The 18,604-nt window shown below is 41.0% G+C and overlaps 1 protein-coding gene across 1 annotated transcript in view; it reads right to left on the bottom strand.

Moving 5' to 3' along the window:
* The window catches only part of LOC142760391 (uncharacterized), a 150,255-nt gene that overhangs the window by 87,703 nt on the left and 43,948 nt on the right, over positions 1-18,604 (bottom strand). Inside the window, exon 7 of the mRNA XM_075863576.1 lies at positions 2,363-2,581. Within this exon, the coding sequence (XP_075719691.1) occupies positions 2,363-2,581 (219 nt within the window). The remainder of the gene's footprint in view (positions 1-2,362; positions 2,582-18,604) is intronic.

Genomic DNA, 18,604 nt, shown 5'->3' with positions numbered 1-18,604 from the left:
CATGCTAATAGTCCTGGTTTTGACCCATTAACCGCTTCCCGACATTTGACGTATCCATACGCCAAAGTCGGGTAGGGGAAGTATGGAGCGGGCTCAGGGTAACTAGCACCATCGCGCTCGAGCGTGATCCCGCTAGTTTAACTGGTTAAATGCCGCGGTCAACAGAGACCGCAGCATTTAAATAATTAGAAAGAGGGGGGCGACCCCCTCTAACAGCTCATCACGCCCCCCGCAACGCAATTGTGGGGGGGTGATGGTTGCTACGGCTGCCTGGGGGCTTAATGAAGGCCCCCAGGTCCGCCATCTTTGTACACCTATTAAGCCCTGTCACAATCACGTTATACTGCAATACATTAGTATTGCAGTATATCGTGCAAGCGATCTAACGATCACTGGTTGAAGTCCGCTAGGGAGACTAATAAAAAAGTTTTTTTTTGTGTAAACAAAAATAAAAGTTTTAAAAGTTCAAAAAAACACCCTTTTCCCATTTTCCCCCTAGAGCATAGTAAAAAAATAAATAAATAACCATAATTGGTATTGCCGCGTCCGTAAAAGTCTGAACTATTACAATATATCATTATTTAACCCGCACAGTGAACGCCGTAAAAAAAACTAATTGTAAACGCCAGAATCTCTATTTTTTGGTCACCTAATCTCCCACAAAAAATTAAATAAAAAGTGATAAATGGTATTATTAAAACTACAGCTTATCCCGCAAAAAATATGCCCTCATACCACTTAATCGACGGAAAAATAAAAAAGTTATGGCTCTCGGAATTTGCTGACAGAAAATAAATTTTCTTTTTTACACTTCGGTTTCTACTTGTAAAAGTAGTAAAATATAGAAAAAACTATATATATTTGGTATCGCCGTAATCGTATCGACCCACAGAATAAAGTTAACGTGTTGTTTTAATTGCACAGTGAGTTCCGTAAAAACGGCACGCAAAAAACCATGGAGGAATCGCTGTTTTTTTTCTTTTTCTACCCCACATATAATTTTTTCCCATTTCCTAGTACATTATATGGCAAAATAAATGGTGATACGAAAAACTACAACTTGTCCCGCAAAAATCAAGCCCTCATAGTACTATATTGATGGAAAAATAAAGACGTTATGGCTTTTGGAAGGTGGGGAGGAAAAAACGAAAATTAAAATCTGAAAAAGGGCTGCGGCGGGAAGGGGTTGAAGTAGGTTGGGCTTATATAGTATGGTATAAAAAATGAAAAACATTTTCAGGTAGTTTTTGGGGAATTACGATGGTAAATCATCCGTTGAGTTTAAATATTATTTGTGATTTGGAATGTAAATGTTGTTTTATACAACTCTGCCCATCACCAGGGATCCTACATTACATACATCTCATCCCGGTATTCTTCTTCATCCTTAGGCCCCATGCACACTAACGTAAAAACGCCCGTAATTACGGGCCATAATTACGGCACGTTTTTACGGGCCCATGGACTTCTATTGGCCACGGGTACCTCCCCGTATGCTTACGGGAAGGTGCCCGTGCCGTTGAAAAATATAGAGCATGTCCTATTTCAGGCCGTAATTACGGTACGGGCAGGCCCATAGAAGTCTATGGGGCTCCCGTAATTACGGGTGACTACGTGTGTGCACCCGTAATTACGGGAGCGTTGCTAGGCGACGTCCGTAAATAGTCACTGTCCAGGGTGCTGAAAGAGTTAAACGATCGGCAGTAACTGTTTCAGCACCCTGGACAGTGACTTCCGATCACAATATAGATCAACCTGTAAAAAAAAAAAAAGACGTGCATATTTACCCAGAACTCCCTGCTTCTTCCTCCAGTCCGGCCTCCTGGGATGACGTTTCAGCCCATGTGACCGCTGCAGCCAATCACAGGCTACAGCGGTCACATGGACTGCCGCATCATCCAGGGAGGTCGGACTGGATTTCAGGAGAGGGACGCGTCACCAAGACAATGGCCGGGTAAGTATGAATTTCTTTTACTTTTTCTGCGGAAAGGGCTGTCCCTTCTCTCTATCCTGCACTGATAGAGAGAAGGGGCTGCCGATTACTGCAGTGTAATTTTGCAGCGAAAACGTGCCCGTAAATACGGATGGAATACGGGTGACACCGGACTCGTATTTACGGGCACGGGTCCGTAAATACTGGTGCGATACGGGTCGAATACGTGTGACCAAGGACCCATATTTACGCCAGTATTTACGGGTGGACAAAAATACGGTCGTGTGCATGGGGCCAAAACATTTTCAGGTAGTTTTTGGGGAATTACGATGGTAAATCATCCGTTGAGTTTAAATATTATTTGTGATTTGGAATGTAAATGTTGATTTATATAACTCTGCCCATCACCAGGGATCCTACATTACATACATCTCATCCCAGTATTCTTCTTCATCCTTATTCTTTATCTTTTCCTCATTATTTCCCAACTCTGCATTCTCCTCCTCCTCAATCCTTGTCTCCTCCTCACTCTTCTCCTCTTCAATCTTTGTCTCCTCCTCATTCTCCTCTTCAATTTTTATCTTCTCCTCCTCAGTCTTTATCTCCTCGTCCTCCTTCACAATCTTCATCTCCTGATCCTTCTCCATCCTATTAGAGAATAAAAAAAGATAGTGAGAATCTAGGACATATTCTATAGACTTATTATTAAGGATCATTAATAACTACTGTGACCTTTTTTTGCCAATATTTTATACTAGAACCATCCCCACCCTGCACCTCAAAATGTACAACACCTATTCATTGTTACTGTTGTGGAAGTCAATGGCTCAAAATATATTAGACTGAAATTTAGACGAGAGTTCCAACAGACACTCACGCCAGGCACTTCATCCAGCATCCTAATCAGGAGATTTCATTTCGATATGAGTGAAGAAGAATAAATCACACAGACGCTGCTGATATGCTCAAAATACTCCTCTGAGGTTTATTGCCAAACTCAATTATAATATCATTCAAAAGGGGTGTAGGCTTGAGGTTAACCAATCAGAGGCAATGTAACAATAAGGGTATGTTCACACGGCAAATCAAAAAGGGCTGTAAAATATGGAGCTGTTATCAAGGGAAAATAGCCTCTGATTTTCAGCAGTTTTTTATGCATCATGCGTTTTTTGATGTATTTTTTTAAGGACATTTTTGGAGCTGTTTTTCTATTGAGTCAATAAAAAACGGCTCCAAATAAGGCTCAAGAAGTGACATGTACTTCTTTTTTACGAGGCATTTTTTTACGTGTCATTTTTAGAAACGGCGCGTAAAAACCGCCCCGTGGGAACGAAACACAGTTTTTCCCATTGAAATCAATGGCCAGATATTTTAAATTGTATCTTTAGCCATTTTTCGGGGCATTTACAGCCCAAAAAACTTCTGAAAATAAGCCGTGTGAACGTACCCTAACTCTTATTCAGCCAATAGCATACTATGAGAATATTTCAAATGCATTATTATAATTCTTCATTAAAATGCTGACATCAGAATTGCATCTGGAGGCAAGCATACAATAGAGTGGTGTTAGCTGCTCTTTCCCATAGAGGGAGTACATAAGATAAAGAGAAATAGTTGCACTTTATGTCCAGGCGTTCAGCCAGACAGCCATCTGAACATTTTGAAGGATATAAGAATAATACACAATAATAACATATTTTTGCAGACTCAAGCAGAACTATGTAGAGGAAAAGTGGAGAATAAATATCTTCGTAATTTGGCATGCTTGATAATTCATAATGTCATTTAATACAGAGAATATAAGCAAATTGACCAACCATCACATTACCAATACCCAACCTGTACCAGAACCCTCAGTACCCAGTCATCCATGCCCATCTTGTACCTGATACATGGATGTACATAGAAATATTCACACTCATATTGTGTTACCCATGACAGTATAATAATCCAGATACAGTAGCTCCATGTTAGGGCACATTCACACGTGGCTGAATTGCTGTTGAATTCCGCTGTGGACAGTCCGCAGTGGAATTCTGCAGCAGCCGTTTTTTACATTTCTTTCTATAAATTTTTAGGAAATTTAGTTCAGACGTTGCAGAAAATAACGGTGCGGAAATTAGCCTGCGGTGAAGAATTTTCCCTCCGCAGCATGCTCATTACATTGCGGAGAAGAAGCGGAATTTCACTGCGGATTTTAGCCTTTGCAATGCAAAAACTGAAATCTGTGTCAAGTCCGCTGTGATATCTGCAACGTCTGAATTACCTGTCAAATATGCAAATGTTGGTGCAGATTCGTTGCATGATTGCCCCAAATCTTCACCAACATTTGCAGCGGAAAAACTCTGCCACGTCTGAACATGGCCTTATAATGGTGTCATGTGCTATAATGTCCAGCACAAGAGTGTAACCCAACCCCAATAATATTCCTTATTCTAATAGTAGTCTTAATAAGTTTGCCTATGGTTGTGTCCTGTGTACTGACCCGGCACGTGTACTATCTCATATAACATGGATTCCCATTGAATGCTCAGAGTAAATGATGCATGGGGGTCATTGTAACTAATACCATGTCAGAGGGGCTTCATAGTGACAGGCACGGGCTGCAGGAGGCCGCTGTGCAATAACGTGCCCCTTATACGCACCCCCTTATGTCTCTCTAACAATCCACCAGTAACTCTGAGCCATGAAACTCATCAGCACCGTCCCTTACATGTAATCTAACAGTAGGAAGCTGCTTTTTAGGTGACAGTAGGCCCCTTACCTACTGGACCCCTGTGCTACTGGGGTTTCCTACATATGACATTAGGCAGAATGCCATATTTTAATCCTTTACCGCATTGTAATAGCATTTCACATTTAGACGGTTATTCCTGCAAATGTCTCTACTATTACGGCACAGTGATGGTAATATACAGCCAACATCCCAATGCAATGGCCAAGATCAGAGATAACTCTGGTCTTGGACGTATAACCAATGCCAGCCCAACGGCACCCTCATGACGCGATCACAGTGTGACGGTGCGTTACCATGGCAGACAGTGGAATATTACATGGAGGAGATATAGGAAGAATAGAGGAGAGAAAGAGAAACAGTAGAAGAAAATAAAATACTCAACAGGAGCTGAACACAGAGCGGACTTACTTTACACCAACTACAACCCTCAATGGAGTGTCGGCTCAGCAGCTCCTTATATAATCTGAGTGATGTCATAATGTGCGGGGGCGGAGCCAACATTCACAACATTCCGTGACATCTTAAGCAGCAGCAAATATTATTTAAAGGGACAGGACCAGGCCGAGCAGCCAATCCAATTCTATATAGAAGAAATGTTCTTCACCTCGGCTCCCGAAACCTTGTAGATGAGGAGACAATGACATTATTTCTATACAATGTAATTGTGGGGTTATATATACTTATTATAACACAGATATATCCCCGACAATCCCTCATATATCCCAATAATACAGAAGCCATAAATAACATAGCACTGGATTGTATGTACAAGGGAGGGGGGATGATGTGTGGATGATGGGTGGATGATGGATGATATATGGATGATGGGTGGTTGGACTGATAATGGATGGACTGGTGGTGGATATATGGCCGGTATATAGGACAGTACATTATAAATAATACTACTATATAATACTTCAGTCATTTATGGACACGCTGCTATTCGCTGGATGAAGTGCGGGGACATTATATTATTTCCCATATAAATATGTATCCACTAGAGAAGTCTGGACGTGTCATTGTGTCGGGGGCGTCTTGGATTTCTCAATCGGAGCTGCGTCTTCTCAGCTCCTCCCATAATATGACATAAATTCACCTGATATAAGATATATAACTAAAGCCATAACGGTCTATATAAAAATGGCTGCCGGCACCAGACAGGGACAAGTCCCCCGAGGAGACAGTTATAGGGACTGGGATCACAGTATTGGTTCCATTCATTTCCAGATGTTTCTCTGTGATCATCTGTAGCTCCATAGTGTCCACCATTCACTACACAGACAAGTATAAAGATGTCTCTGTATATAATGGGGAATATGAGCAGTCCCTGCCTCTCCTCCATGACAGCAGTCTAACAGAAATAGTTGTGTCCATAGCAACCAATCACAGCTCAGCTTTAATTCTGTAACCTGCACTGGGAACATGAGACGTGGACTCCGATTGGTCGCTCTGGTGCTCATTTACTTTTTGTTCTTACTGGTTTTTAACAACTTTATTAATCATTCTTCTTTTCAAACAACTGACAATTCCGAAATATAACACAGAATCCCAGCACCTTATGTATCATCATCCCAGAATGTGCCGGAAAAAGGGGAGACCTCCAGGACTGCCAAAAGAGCTGCCAAGTCTCCGGGTGCCATGTCCTGTCTGCAGATAATCACATCTCCGGTTCATGAAGTTCTTCTCCCCTGTGCAGCGCCCCAGACAACGTCCTGATGGTGGCGCAGACGTCACAAGTTTGTCTACGGCGCTGTCCGGGAGTGAACGTACACGCCATCAGTGCCGATTTTGGAGAGACAATGCCATTAACTTGGCCACAAAAAACTCGCAGTTTATGCAAATTTTATCTTGCAGTATTTTTTATTTTTTTTTAAGAGTCTGAAATGTTTATTTCTATACTGTAAACAAGTGCCAGATTATCAGAATTTCTGGATTATTAGATGCCCTATTAAAGGAATTTTCCCATATTAAGATAAATACATGACTAGTATATACACCGTTACATTATTTTAATCCAACATTGTTACGACCGGAGGTCTCAGATTATCGATTATTGGATGAGAACAGCAAAGTATGCTGTAGAAATTAATAACAACTCAGAAAATCTGCAGGAAGACGACCGAAGATAAAACGTTATCACTTAGGCTAGGGCTTCACAACAACATGACGTAATACGTGAACTGCGGTGCAATTGGTCCCTAAGGGAACAAAAAAAAGTTACAAGGGACTATCACAAATTTTTTATGTAGTAATTGGTTCACCAGTTTTCAGCCCCCGCCCTTGTGAGATTTCAGATTACGTATTATGCCAATTTCTGGACTATTGGATTACAGATTAAGGGGGAGTTCACACTGAGTTATTTGACCCGGAAACTGTGCCGCAAAACACGCCAAAAAAGCCTCCCATTGACTTAAATGGGAGGCGAATGCTTTTTTTTTCCCGCAAGTGGAAAAACTGGCTCGTGGGTTTGAGGGACAGGCCCTATCTTCGTGCGTTTACACCTCTGACCTCCCATGGACATCAATGGGAGGCAGAGAAAGCGTATTTTGCAGCATTTTATGCCCACAGTGCTCAATGGCCGCGGGCGAAAAACACCACGAAAATCGGCGTACAGGCAGAGGAAAATCTGCTTCAAAACTCCAAACGGAATTTTGAGGCAGATTTTCCTCCTGCAAAAAAACTGTGTGACCCCAGCCTAAAAGGAATCCTACTGTATTAGTAAATAATAGGACAGCGCATGATCTTTACTTTTAACTCCTTCCCGCCATAGCAATTTTTCAATTTCATTTTTTCATCCCCACATTACAAAAACCATAACTTTTATTTTTCCGTCGATATAGCTGTATATAGGCTTGTTTTCTGCGGAACGAGTTGTAGATTCTCAGGGCACTATTTTTTGTGCCATATAATGTACTGGGAAAAAGTGATCCCATATTTGGGTTTTTTTGTTTTATGGCATTTACTGTGCAGTAAAAACGTCAGTTTAACCTTATTCTGCGGGTCAATACAATTACGGTGATACCAAAATAATTTTTTTTTGTTTTACTACTTTTACAAGGAAAATAAGGATTGCTAAAAATAAAATTTGTTTTGTCGCCATATTATAAGAGCCAGATTATTATTTTTTTTCTATTGGTTCCATTTTAAAAAAAAGGTATGAGACTTTATGATCACTTTTTACTTCATTTTTTGTGGGAGATGAAGTGACCCAAAAAAACAGCGATTGTCGGTGTAATTTGTTTTCCTTAGGTCATTCACTGCAAGGGTTAAATAACGTTATATTGTAATAATTCGGACGCAGCAATACCAGTTACGCTCTTTTTGTTTTTCTACATTGTGTTGGGGGAGAAATTTAATATGTAGCGCTCGAAAATGTCCTGGTAGACGCTGCGCTGAATTGATATAACACACTGGACCAACACTGCTGCTCAGTGTCCAAAGTCCTGTTTTCAGATGAAAGTAAATTTTGCATTTCATTTGGAGATCTCGGTCCCAGAGTCAGGAGGAAGAGGGGAGAGGCGTCAGTCCAAGTGTCTTGTGGTCCAGTGTGAAGTTTCCACAGTCAGTGATGGTTTGGGGGCCACGTCATCTGCTGGTGTTGGGCCACTGTGTTATATCAAGTCCAGAGTCAGCGCAGCGTCTACCAGGACATTTCCCAGCACTTCATGCTTCCCTCTGCTGACAAGCTTTATGGAGATGCGGATTTCATTTTCCAGCAGGACTTGGCACCTGCCCACACTGCCAAAAGTACCAATACCTGGTGTTATAACCGCAGTATCTCTGTGCCTGATTGCCCAGCAAACTGGCCTGGCCTAAACCCAATAGAGAACCTACCGTGTATTGTCAAGCGGAAGATGAGACACCAGACACAACAATGCCGACGAGCTGAAGATCACTATCAAAGCAACCTGGGCTTCCATAACAGCTCAGCAGTGCCACAGGCTGATCGCCCCCATGCCACGCCGCATTGATAACACCTCAGCAGTGCCACCGGCTGATCACCTCCATGCCACGCCGCATTGATAACACCTCAGCAGTGCCACAGGCTGATCGCCTCCATGCCACGCCGCATTGATAACACCTCAGCAGTGCCACAGTCTGATCGCCTCCATGCCACGCCGCATTGATAACACCTCAGCAGTGCCACAGGCTGATCGCCTCCATGCCACGCTGCATTAATACCACCTCAGCAGTGCCACAGGCTGATTGCCTCCATGCCACGCTGCATTAATACCACCTCAGCAGTGCCACATGCTGATCGCCTCCATGCCACGCCGCATTGATACCCCCTGAGGAAGCTAGAACAGCGAAACGCGCGTTGGGGTGTTATTTCTCTGTCACATGGACCACGTGGATCGCAGGCTCACTACACTAATGGGTAAGATCTGAGACACTTAACTTCTTCTGGTTGAGTCCAGATTGGAAGTGTCTTTCACCTTTGGGTACATTCAGGCCATATTCCTTCTGGAATATGCCTATTTAGATGCTTAACATATGCGGTACATGAGATTATGGTCATGTTACATATTGGACAGCAGTTGATATGGATTATGCACTATTACTATTTTTCTTGCTGATTTCATGATCTTGTATTTGTCACCTTAGTTTACCGCAGCTATGTCCCTGTGTTTAGGTGTATGTGCACACCATACCCTTTAATCTGGTGGTGCATTGGCACCATTCCTGCGATTCCATAGCAGTTTTGGAGTGGTCCATATATAACTTTCTTCTTTTTAGAAACCTCGCTTGTTTTTATTACGTATGTTATATGTTTATATATTTATTTCTAATAAAATTAACTTTTGACAATATATGTAGCCCTGTGACTCTTGGTTCTCAATTTCTTCAATTGATGCAGAAATTCATGCAAAAGGAGCCCCGACCAACTATTGAGTGCTTATACTGGACATAGAAAAATTGGTAGAGACCCTAGCAGCTGGCAGGGATAATTTTAATGAACGAACAAATAAATGTGCAAGGCACAAGAAAGTCCAAAGTTTCCCAACTGCTATAGAATTAATTAAAATATAACTTTTAATGTTTAAATTAGAAACAAATTGGAAACAAGTTGCAGTGCATAAGGTAAATGGTTGTACAATAGTTTGTGTCAATTAAAATTTTTCCTCAGAGCTGGTTAATCTAACGTTGGAGATCTGATGTATGTTAGGATCTCAGTGTGTCAGGCATGGACGGCAGCTGCAGACTGCTCGGGCAGCCTCTAGTATGACACAGTGATAGAGTTTATTTGTTAGACCAGCAATGATTTTAAAAAAGAAACGCTAGCCCCCCCGACATGTTTCACTGCTTCAGCAGCGTCTTCAGGGGATAATTTCAGGGCTATTACTCGCGCGTTTGATTTCCTCTTCCTTATATAGTGAGGAGACACCTCTTTCATGGTGTGTCATCACCCTGAAACAACCAATAGAGATTGTGAACCGGGACGAGCCTACTCTGTGTTTGACTGGCACAGAGATCGGCCTATCATATGTAGAGGCCGTTGTTCCGGACATGTGGAATACTTAGTGCATGCGCACTACAGTTGAATCAGGTAATAGAATCAGGTAATAGAAATTATGGCTTTCTGGAGATCGTTATTCACAGGGGACCTGGTGGTGATGCCCAAAACTGATACGATACATTGTATATGCAGGTGCATTCTATGTTGCCGGCGAAATCTTAGTTTTTTATCAAGCAATGGAATTGTCTGATAAAATAGGTCATTGGTTCCATGGATATATATATGTCTGTGATACAGACAGAGATGTCATTGTTTAGATCAGACTCTAAGTAGCGACGCTTGCGTGCCTTAGTTAGATCCGGACATAGAATTATGATGTTAAGGGGAACCACTATTATCACTAAAGATGCCGTAATAGACGAGAGAGAAAAAAGGAGTAAATGTGCTCTGTGTTTAGATGCACTGCATCCTATCAGCTGTGTCTACGTTTACTGGCATTCACTGTAGATCCTAGATTTAGAAGTAGTTACATCTAGATGTATATATATTTGTTGGGATGACAGTGAGATATGGCCTTTATTGAGACCACTGCTGTCATCAGAGAATACCGCAGCAGATAGATGCGCTGTATGTACAGTCGCATTACATATTGTCATCTAAATTTAGATTTGCCTGCTGTGATGTTGTTACTGTAAGTCACATCTATATTTACCCACATATGATTGAATTACTATGTGGCAGGTGTATTTTCTAAAGAGAGCCAGAATATGCGCCGTATGTGCCGGCGTGTGAGGTATTGACTACTATGTCATAGTTTCTCATCCTAATATAGTTGCACTGTTTGAGTAACTGTTTAGATGTATATATACATCCACAAACAGTAGTGGTAGTTGAAGTGTTGGCATCGGTGTCCGTGGTGATGACATGTATAGAGGGAGAGGAAAGATGTCCTATTTTAAATTGTACAACGGCGGTGCGTTGTGAGTCTGTTGTCAAAACTGCTTGTTGAGTATGCTGATATATATTGATAATTGTATGTTTTTTGTGTTTTTTTAGAAGTCCTGTATAGCATCCTTTTAGTTAATAGGTAATAGTTAGGGTAAATGTGTGTGGAATTGGTACTAGTGACTGTGGTAGTATAGGTAAGTGGATGTATGGAGAAATTGATAGGGGAAAGCTATGGAGAAAATTCTGAATAGGTTATGGATAAGCTACAGGAAAGCAGCAAATGTGAAACCCTCATTGAGACCATTGGGACTGAGAGAATTAAGTCTGTGTATCCAGCGTGCCTCTTCTTGTAAGAATTTTTTGTCTAGGTTTCCAGATCTTGGACCCAGTTTTACTTGTGCAATACCCCAGAATTTGAGAGTGTTACTATTTCCTTGATGGAAGTATCTAATGTGCCTCGAGAGGGGTGTATCTTCTTGTGTGTTTATTGTACTGATGTGCTTTGAGATCCTTCTTCTTAGTTGTTGGACGGTCTTGCCGATGTAGAGTTTTGGACATGGACAAATGGCGGCATATATAACACCGCTACTCTGGCAGTTTATAAATTGCCTTATAGTATATTGTTTATCGTCTACTGGGTTTTTGAAAATTTTGTTTTTTAACATGTAGGGGCAGAAGGAACATTTGCCACAGGGGTATGATCCTGTGGCAGGTGATGGAAGCCATGTTTGACGAGGAGTAGATATTGTTGTATAGTGGCTGTGCGTAAGATATTCTCGGAGGTTCTTGCCACGTCGATACGTTATACTTGGGCTATTAGAGATTACCTCAGATAGGTCGGGATCTGCCTGCAGAATGGGCCAGTGATTTCGCAATATATTCGATACAAGAGGTGAGCATGCATCAAAGTTTCCAATGCATCTGATCAAAGAGGGATGTTGGTCTTTGTTTTTGACTAGATGTTTATTTCCAAATAGGAGTTCGTCTCTCGAGACTGCTCTAGCTCTAGCGTATGCCCTATGTAAGGTCTTTTTGGGGTATCCTCGAGCCATACATTTTTGAAAGAGGGTATCACATTCTTTTTGAAAAGTTGGTTCGTCAGAGCAGTTTCGCCTTGCCCTAAGGTATTGTCCTATTGGTATCCCTTTTTTTAGGGCCGGTGGATGAAAGCTCCCCCAGTGAAGGAAGCTATTTGTGGCTGTTTCCTTACGATAAATGTCAGTATGGACACTCCCACCAGAGTCCAAGGAGATCTGAAGGTCCAAAAAATTAATTTGATTTGTGTGTACTTGGTGAGTGAAGTGCATTCCTATAGTGTTGTTATTGATAATGTCCATAAAATTAAGAAAAAGTGTCTTGTCACCATCCCAAAAAACTAGTATATCATCTATATACCTGCCCCAAAATAAAATGTGCCTCGTGTAGGAAAGTAAGTCTTCATTGAAAATTATTGTGTCTTCCCACCACCCCAGAAATAAGTTGGCGTATGTGGGTGCGCAGACTGTGCCCATGGCTGTTCCTTTTAGTTGGTGGTAAAATTTACCATTAAAGAGAAAATAATTGTGCGTGAGAAGAAATTGGAGAAGAGAAATAGTGAAGTTATTATGTGCGTGAAACTGTGTTCCTTTTGTGTTCAGAAAGTGCTGAACTGCTTTTAAACCAAGCTCGTGTGTTATATTAGTGTAGAGTGATTCTACATCTATCGTGGCTATTAGTGTAGTGGTGGAGACATTGATCTCTTGAATTCTGGTGAGAGTGTCTTTGGTGTCTCTAAGGAAGGATGGTAAGGCTCTGACGAAAGGAGATAGAATCTCATCAACGTATATACTAATTCCCTGAGTTAAATTGTCATTACCCGATACGATGGGTCTACCGGGGATAGGCCTGGTATTTTTATGGATCTTAGGTACTGCGTAGAACGTTGATAGTGTTGGTTTAGCATTAAACATAAATTTATATTCGTCCTGCGTAATTAGTTCTTTGGTCTTTGCCTCATTGAGGAGGAGATCCAGTTCCAAAAGAAAGGGTTCAGTGGGATTCCTCTCTAAGATTGTGTAAGTTGCTGTATCGTTTAGTAGTCTGTACACCATGGATGTGTAATCGTCTCTATTTTGGATGACAATATTACCGCCTTTATCAGATGATTTTAGTACGATTTCGTTGTTTTTGCATAATGTTTCTAAGGCGATCTGTTCCTTTTGATTTAGATTGTTCTTAGTTCCATGGTTGTGTATTTTAAGTTTTTTGAGTTCTGCACTAACCAGCCTAACAAAAATATCAATATGTGCAAACTGCGTGAAGGGAGGAGTCATGTGTGATTTTGGTCTTAATGATGAGAAGGGACCTGTGGCTGTATTAACTCTATATTCATTTTCTTTTTCTAGATCTTCCAGAGCCTGCAAAGTTCTCAGCTCAGTATAGTCAAGTTGGTGAGTATTGGTGTTAGTTTTAAAATGTTTGTGTAAAGCTAATTTTCTTGCAAAGAGATGGATATCTTTTGTCCAAGTAAACTCATCGAATGCAAAGGTGGGGGTATAAGATAATCCCTTACTTAGAAGTGTTTTTTGGTGTGGACTTAACTGGACAGATGATAGATTGCAGATTTGTAAGTCATCAGGAGTTTGGTTGCCTTCTTTGGTTATTTTGTTTGGTTCCATGGATTTTGATTTATTCCTAAAAAAGGAAACGCATTTGGGGGGCCTGTTAGAAATGAGCCCGTATTCGTTGCTGCGATAGTGCTTCTCCCTATGGCTTCCACATTGGTCGCTGTTGGGAATGGAGTTGTTGGTATATTTGATGTTGATGGCATGTTTGTTGTTTTGGATGTAGATGCAGAGCGTGTATAGGAGGACACTGAGAAGGGCATAGAGGTGATCGTTTGTTGTCCACCTTGGCCAGAGCATGTTGTGTTGCTTTTGTTTGGAATTGTGTATGTTCTCTTGGAAGGATTGTATTTATTAGTTTTGATTTTGCGTTTAGCTCCTAATCTATTATCGGCTGAGGGTTGTTTTGGTTCATCAGGACCAGAGATGTCTGATTCAGAGAAATCTTCAGGTCTATAGGTACGGTTCTGAGGAGGAGGATTGCGAGTGCGATAGGTGTATGCTTGGCCAGTATCGAAGTCTCTACGGTCCCTTATGTATTTGCGGTGTTTTCTTTCCTTGATTTCTTTTTGAAGATGTTCTATGTTTTTTTGTAGTCTGGTTTCGCAGTCCGCAAAATCTGGCTCAGTGTTGAATGTTTGTATATCACTGATTTCTTTTTCTAATTGTGCACTGATTTTGCCAAAATCTCTTTTTTCAAAGTCAAGCAGGTAGTGTAACATGCGTAGGGAACTTTCAGTCAGTAGCTGTTCCCAACCCTGAGTGAAAGTACTGTCGTTGCGGTATGAGTTAGGGGTAATGTTTATGCGTAGCCCTCTATAAACAATTTTCTGCTGTATGTAAGTTTCTAGACTGGTGATTTCCCAGCATGAGCGGACATATTGTTTGTAAGTTTTTTGTATATCCCTAAATGCTGTTTGTACGTCGCACTTGTGCAACGGTATGTTATCTGTGGAAAATACCAGTGCTGCCTCAGATGATAGATCGTCTGGATTGAGTTTCTTGGAGAGAAAACTCGCCATGCCCCTATGAGGTTTCTGAAATTTCCCTAGAGTTTCCCTGAAGATTGTTTGATTAGAATGGTACAGGTATAGTGGGGTCAAGGATAAAGGGTAATTAACCCAACATTGATTAGAAAAATTGGTAGAGACCCTAGCAGCTGGCAGGGATAATTTTAATGAACGAACAAATAAATGTGCAAGGCACAAGAAAGTCCCAAGTTTCCCAACTGCTATAGAATTAATTAAAATATAACTTTTAATGTTTAAATTAGAAACAAATTGGAAACAAGTTGCAGTGCATAAGGTAAATGGTTGTACAATAGTTTGTGTCAATTAAAATTTTTCCTCAGAGCTGGTTAATCTAACGTTGGAGATCTGATGTATGTTAGGATCTCAGTGTGTCAGGCATGGACGGCAGCTGCAGACTGCTCGGGCAGCCTCTAGTATGACACAGTGATAGAGTTTATTTGTTAGACCAGCAATGATTTTAAAAAAGAAACGCTAGCCCCCCCGACATGTTTCACTGCTTCAGCAGCGTCTTCAGGGGATAATTTCAGGGCTATTACTCGCGCGTTTGATTTCCTCTTCCTTATATAGTGAGAAGACACCTCTTTTATGGTGTGTCATCACCCTGAAACAACCAATAGAGATTGTGAACCGGGACGAGCCTACTCTGTGTTTGACTGGCACAGAGATCGGCCTATCATATGTAGAGGCCGTTGTTCCGGACATGTGGAATACTTAGTGCATGCGCACTACAGTTGAATCAGGTAATAGAATCAGGTAATAGAAATTATGGCTTTCTGGAGATCGTTATTCACAGGGGACCTGGTGGTGATGCCCAAAACTGATACGATACATTGTATATGCAGGTGCATTCTATGTTGCCGGCGAAATCTTAGTTTTTTATCAAGCAATGGAATTGTCTGATAAAATAGGTCATTGGTTCCATGGATATATATATGTCTGTGATACAGACAGAGATGTCATTGTTTAGATCAGACTCTAAGTAGCGACGCTTGCGTGCCTTAGTTAGATCCGGACATAGAATTATGATGTTAAGGGGAACCACTATTATCACTAAAGATGCCGTAATAGACGAGAGAGAAAAAAGGAGTAAATGTGCTCTGTGTTTAGATGCACTGCATCCTATCAGCTGTGTCTACGTTTACTGGCATTCACTGTAGATCCTAGATTTAGAAGTAGTTACATCTAGATGTATATATATTTGTTGGGATGACAGTGAGATATGGCCTGTATTGAGACCACTGCTGTCATCAGAGAATACCGCAGCAGATAGATGCGCTGTATGTACAGTCGCATTACATATTGTCATCTAAATTTAGATTTGCCTGCTGTGATGTTGTTACTGTAAGTCACATCTATATTTACCCACATATGATTGAATTACTATGTGGCAGGTGTATTTTCTAAAGAGAGCCAGAATATGCGCCGTATGTGCCGGCGTGTGAGGTATTGACTACTATGTCATAGTTTCTCATCCTAATATAGTTGCACTGTTTGAGTAACTGTTTAGATGTATATATACATCCACAAACAGTAGTGGTAGTTGAAGTGTTGGCATCGGTGTCCGTGGTGATGACATGTATAGAGGGAGAGGAAAGATGTCCTATTTTAAATTGTACAACGGCGGTGCGTTGTGAGTCTGTTGTCAAAACTGCTTGTTGAGTATGCTGATATATATTGATAATTGTATGTTTTTTGTGTTTTTTTAGAAGTCCTGTATAGCATCCTTTTAGTTAATAGGTAATAGTTAGGGTAAATGTGTGTGGAATTGGTACTAGTGACTGTGGTAGTATAGGTAAGTGGATGTATGGAGAAATTGATAGGGGAAAGCTATGGAGAAAATTCTGAATAGGTTATGGATAAGCTACAGGAAAGCAGCAAATGTGAAACCCTCATTGAGACCATTGGGACTGAGAGAATTAAGTCTGTGTATCCAGCGTGCCTCTTCTTGTAAGAATTTTTTGTCTAGGTTTCCAGATCTTGGACCCAGTTTTACTTGTGCAATACCCCAGAATTTGAGAGTGTTACTATTTCCTTGATGGAAGTATCTAATGTGCCTCGAGAGGGGTGTATCTTCTTGTGTGTTTATTGTACTGATGTGCTTTGAGATCCTTCTTCTTAGTTGTTGGACGGTCTTGCCGATGTAGAGTTTTGGACATGGACAAATGGCGGCATATATAACACCGCTACTCTGGCAGTTTATAAATTGCCTTATAGTATATTGTTTATCGTCTACTGGGTTTTTGAAAATTTTGTTTTTTAACATGTAGGGGCAGAAGGAACATTTGCCACAGGGGTATGATCCTGTGGCAGGTGATGGAAGCCATGTTTGACGAGGAGTAGATATTGTTGTATAGTGGCTGTGCGTAAGATATTCTCGGAGGTTCTTGCCACGTCGATACGTTATACTTGGGCTATTAGAGATTACCTCAGATAGGTCGGGATCTGCCTGCAGAATGGGCCAGTGATTTCGCAATATATTCGATACAAGAGGTGAGCATGCATCAAAGTTTCCAATGCATCTGATCAAAGAGGGATGTTGGTCTTTGTTTTTGACTAGATGTTTATTTCCAAATAGGAGTTCGTCTCTCGAGACTGCTCTAGCTCTAGCGTATGCCCTATGTAAGGTCTTTTTGGGGTATCCTCGAGCCATACATTTTTGAAAGAGGGTATCACATTCTTTTTGAAAAGTTGGTTCGTCAGAGCAGTTTCGCCTTGCCCTAAGGTATTGTCCTATTGGTATCCCTTTTTTTAGGGCCGGTGGATGAAAGCTCCCCCAGTGAAGGAAGCTATTTGTGGCTGTTTCCTTACGATAAATGTCAGTATGGACACTCCCACCAGAGTCCAAGGAGATCTGAAGGTCCAAAAAATTAATTTGATTTGTGTGTATTTGGTGAGTGAAGTGCATTCCTATAGTGTTGTTATTGATAATGTCCATAAAATTAAGAAAAAGTGTCTTGTCACCATCCCAAAAAACTAGTATATCATCTATATACCTGCCCCAAAATAAAATGTGCCTCGTGTAGGAAAGTAAGTCTTCATTGAAAATTATTGTGTCTTCCCACCACCCCAGAAATAAGTTGGCGTATGTGGGTGCGCAGACTGTGCCCATGGCTGTTCCTTTTAGTTGGTGGTAAAATTTACCATTAAAGAGAAAATAATTGTGCGTGAGAAGAAATTGGAGAAGAGAAATAGTGAAGTTATTATGTGCGTGAAACTGTGTTCCTTTTGTGTTCAGAAAGTGCTGAACTGCTTTTAAACCAAGCTCGTGTGTTATATTAGTGTAGAGTGATTCTACATCTATCGTGGCTATTAGTGTAGTGGTGGAGACATTGATCTCTTGAATTCTGGTGAGAGTGTCTTTGGTGTCTCTAAGGAAGGATGGTAAGGCTCTGACGAAAGGAGATAGAATCTCATCAACGTATATACTAATTCCCTGAGTTAAATTGTCATTACCCGATACGATGGGTCTACCGGGGATAGGCCTGGTATTTTTATGGATCTTAGGTACTGCGTAGAACGTTGATAGTGTTGGTTTAGCATTAAACATAAATTTATATTCGTCCTGCGTAATTAGTTCTTTGGTCTTTGCCTCATTGAGGAGGAGATCCAGTTCCAAAAGAAAGGGTTCAGTGGGATTCCTCTCTAAGATTGTGTAAGTTGCTGTATCGTTTAGTAGTCTGTACACCATGGATGTGTAATCGTCTCTATTTTGGATGACAATATTACCGCCTTTATCAGATGATTTTAGTACGATTTCGTTGTTTTTGCATAATGTTTCTAAGGCGATCTGTTCCTTTTGATTTAGATTGTTCTTAGTTCCATGGTTGTGTATTTTAAGTTTTTTGAGTTCTGCACTAACCAGCCTAACAAAAATATCAATATGTGCAAACTGCG

The sequence above is a fragment of the Rhinoderma darwinii genome, chromosome 4 (genome assembly GCF_050947455.1).
Source record: "Rhinoderma darwinii isolate aRhiDar2 chromosome 4, aRhiDar2.hap1, whole genome shotgun sequence".
In the NCBI taxonomy this organism is placed as follows: Eukaryota; Metazoa; Chordata; class Amphibia; order Anura; family Rhinodermatidae; genus Rhinoderma; species Rhinoderma darwinii.
This window is presented reverse-complemented; position numbering and strand designations above follow the sequence as displayed.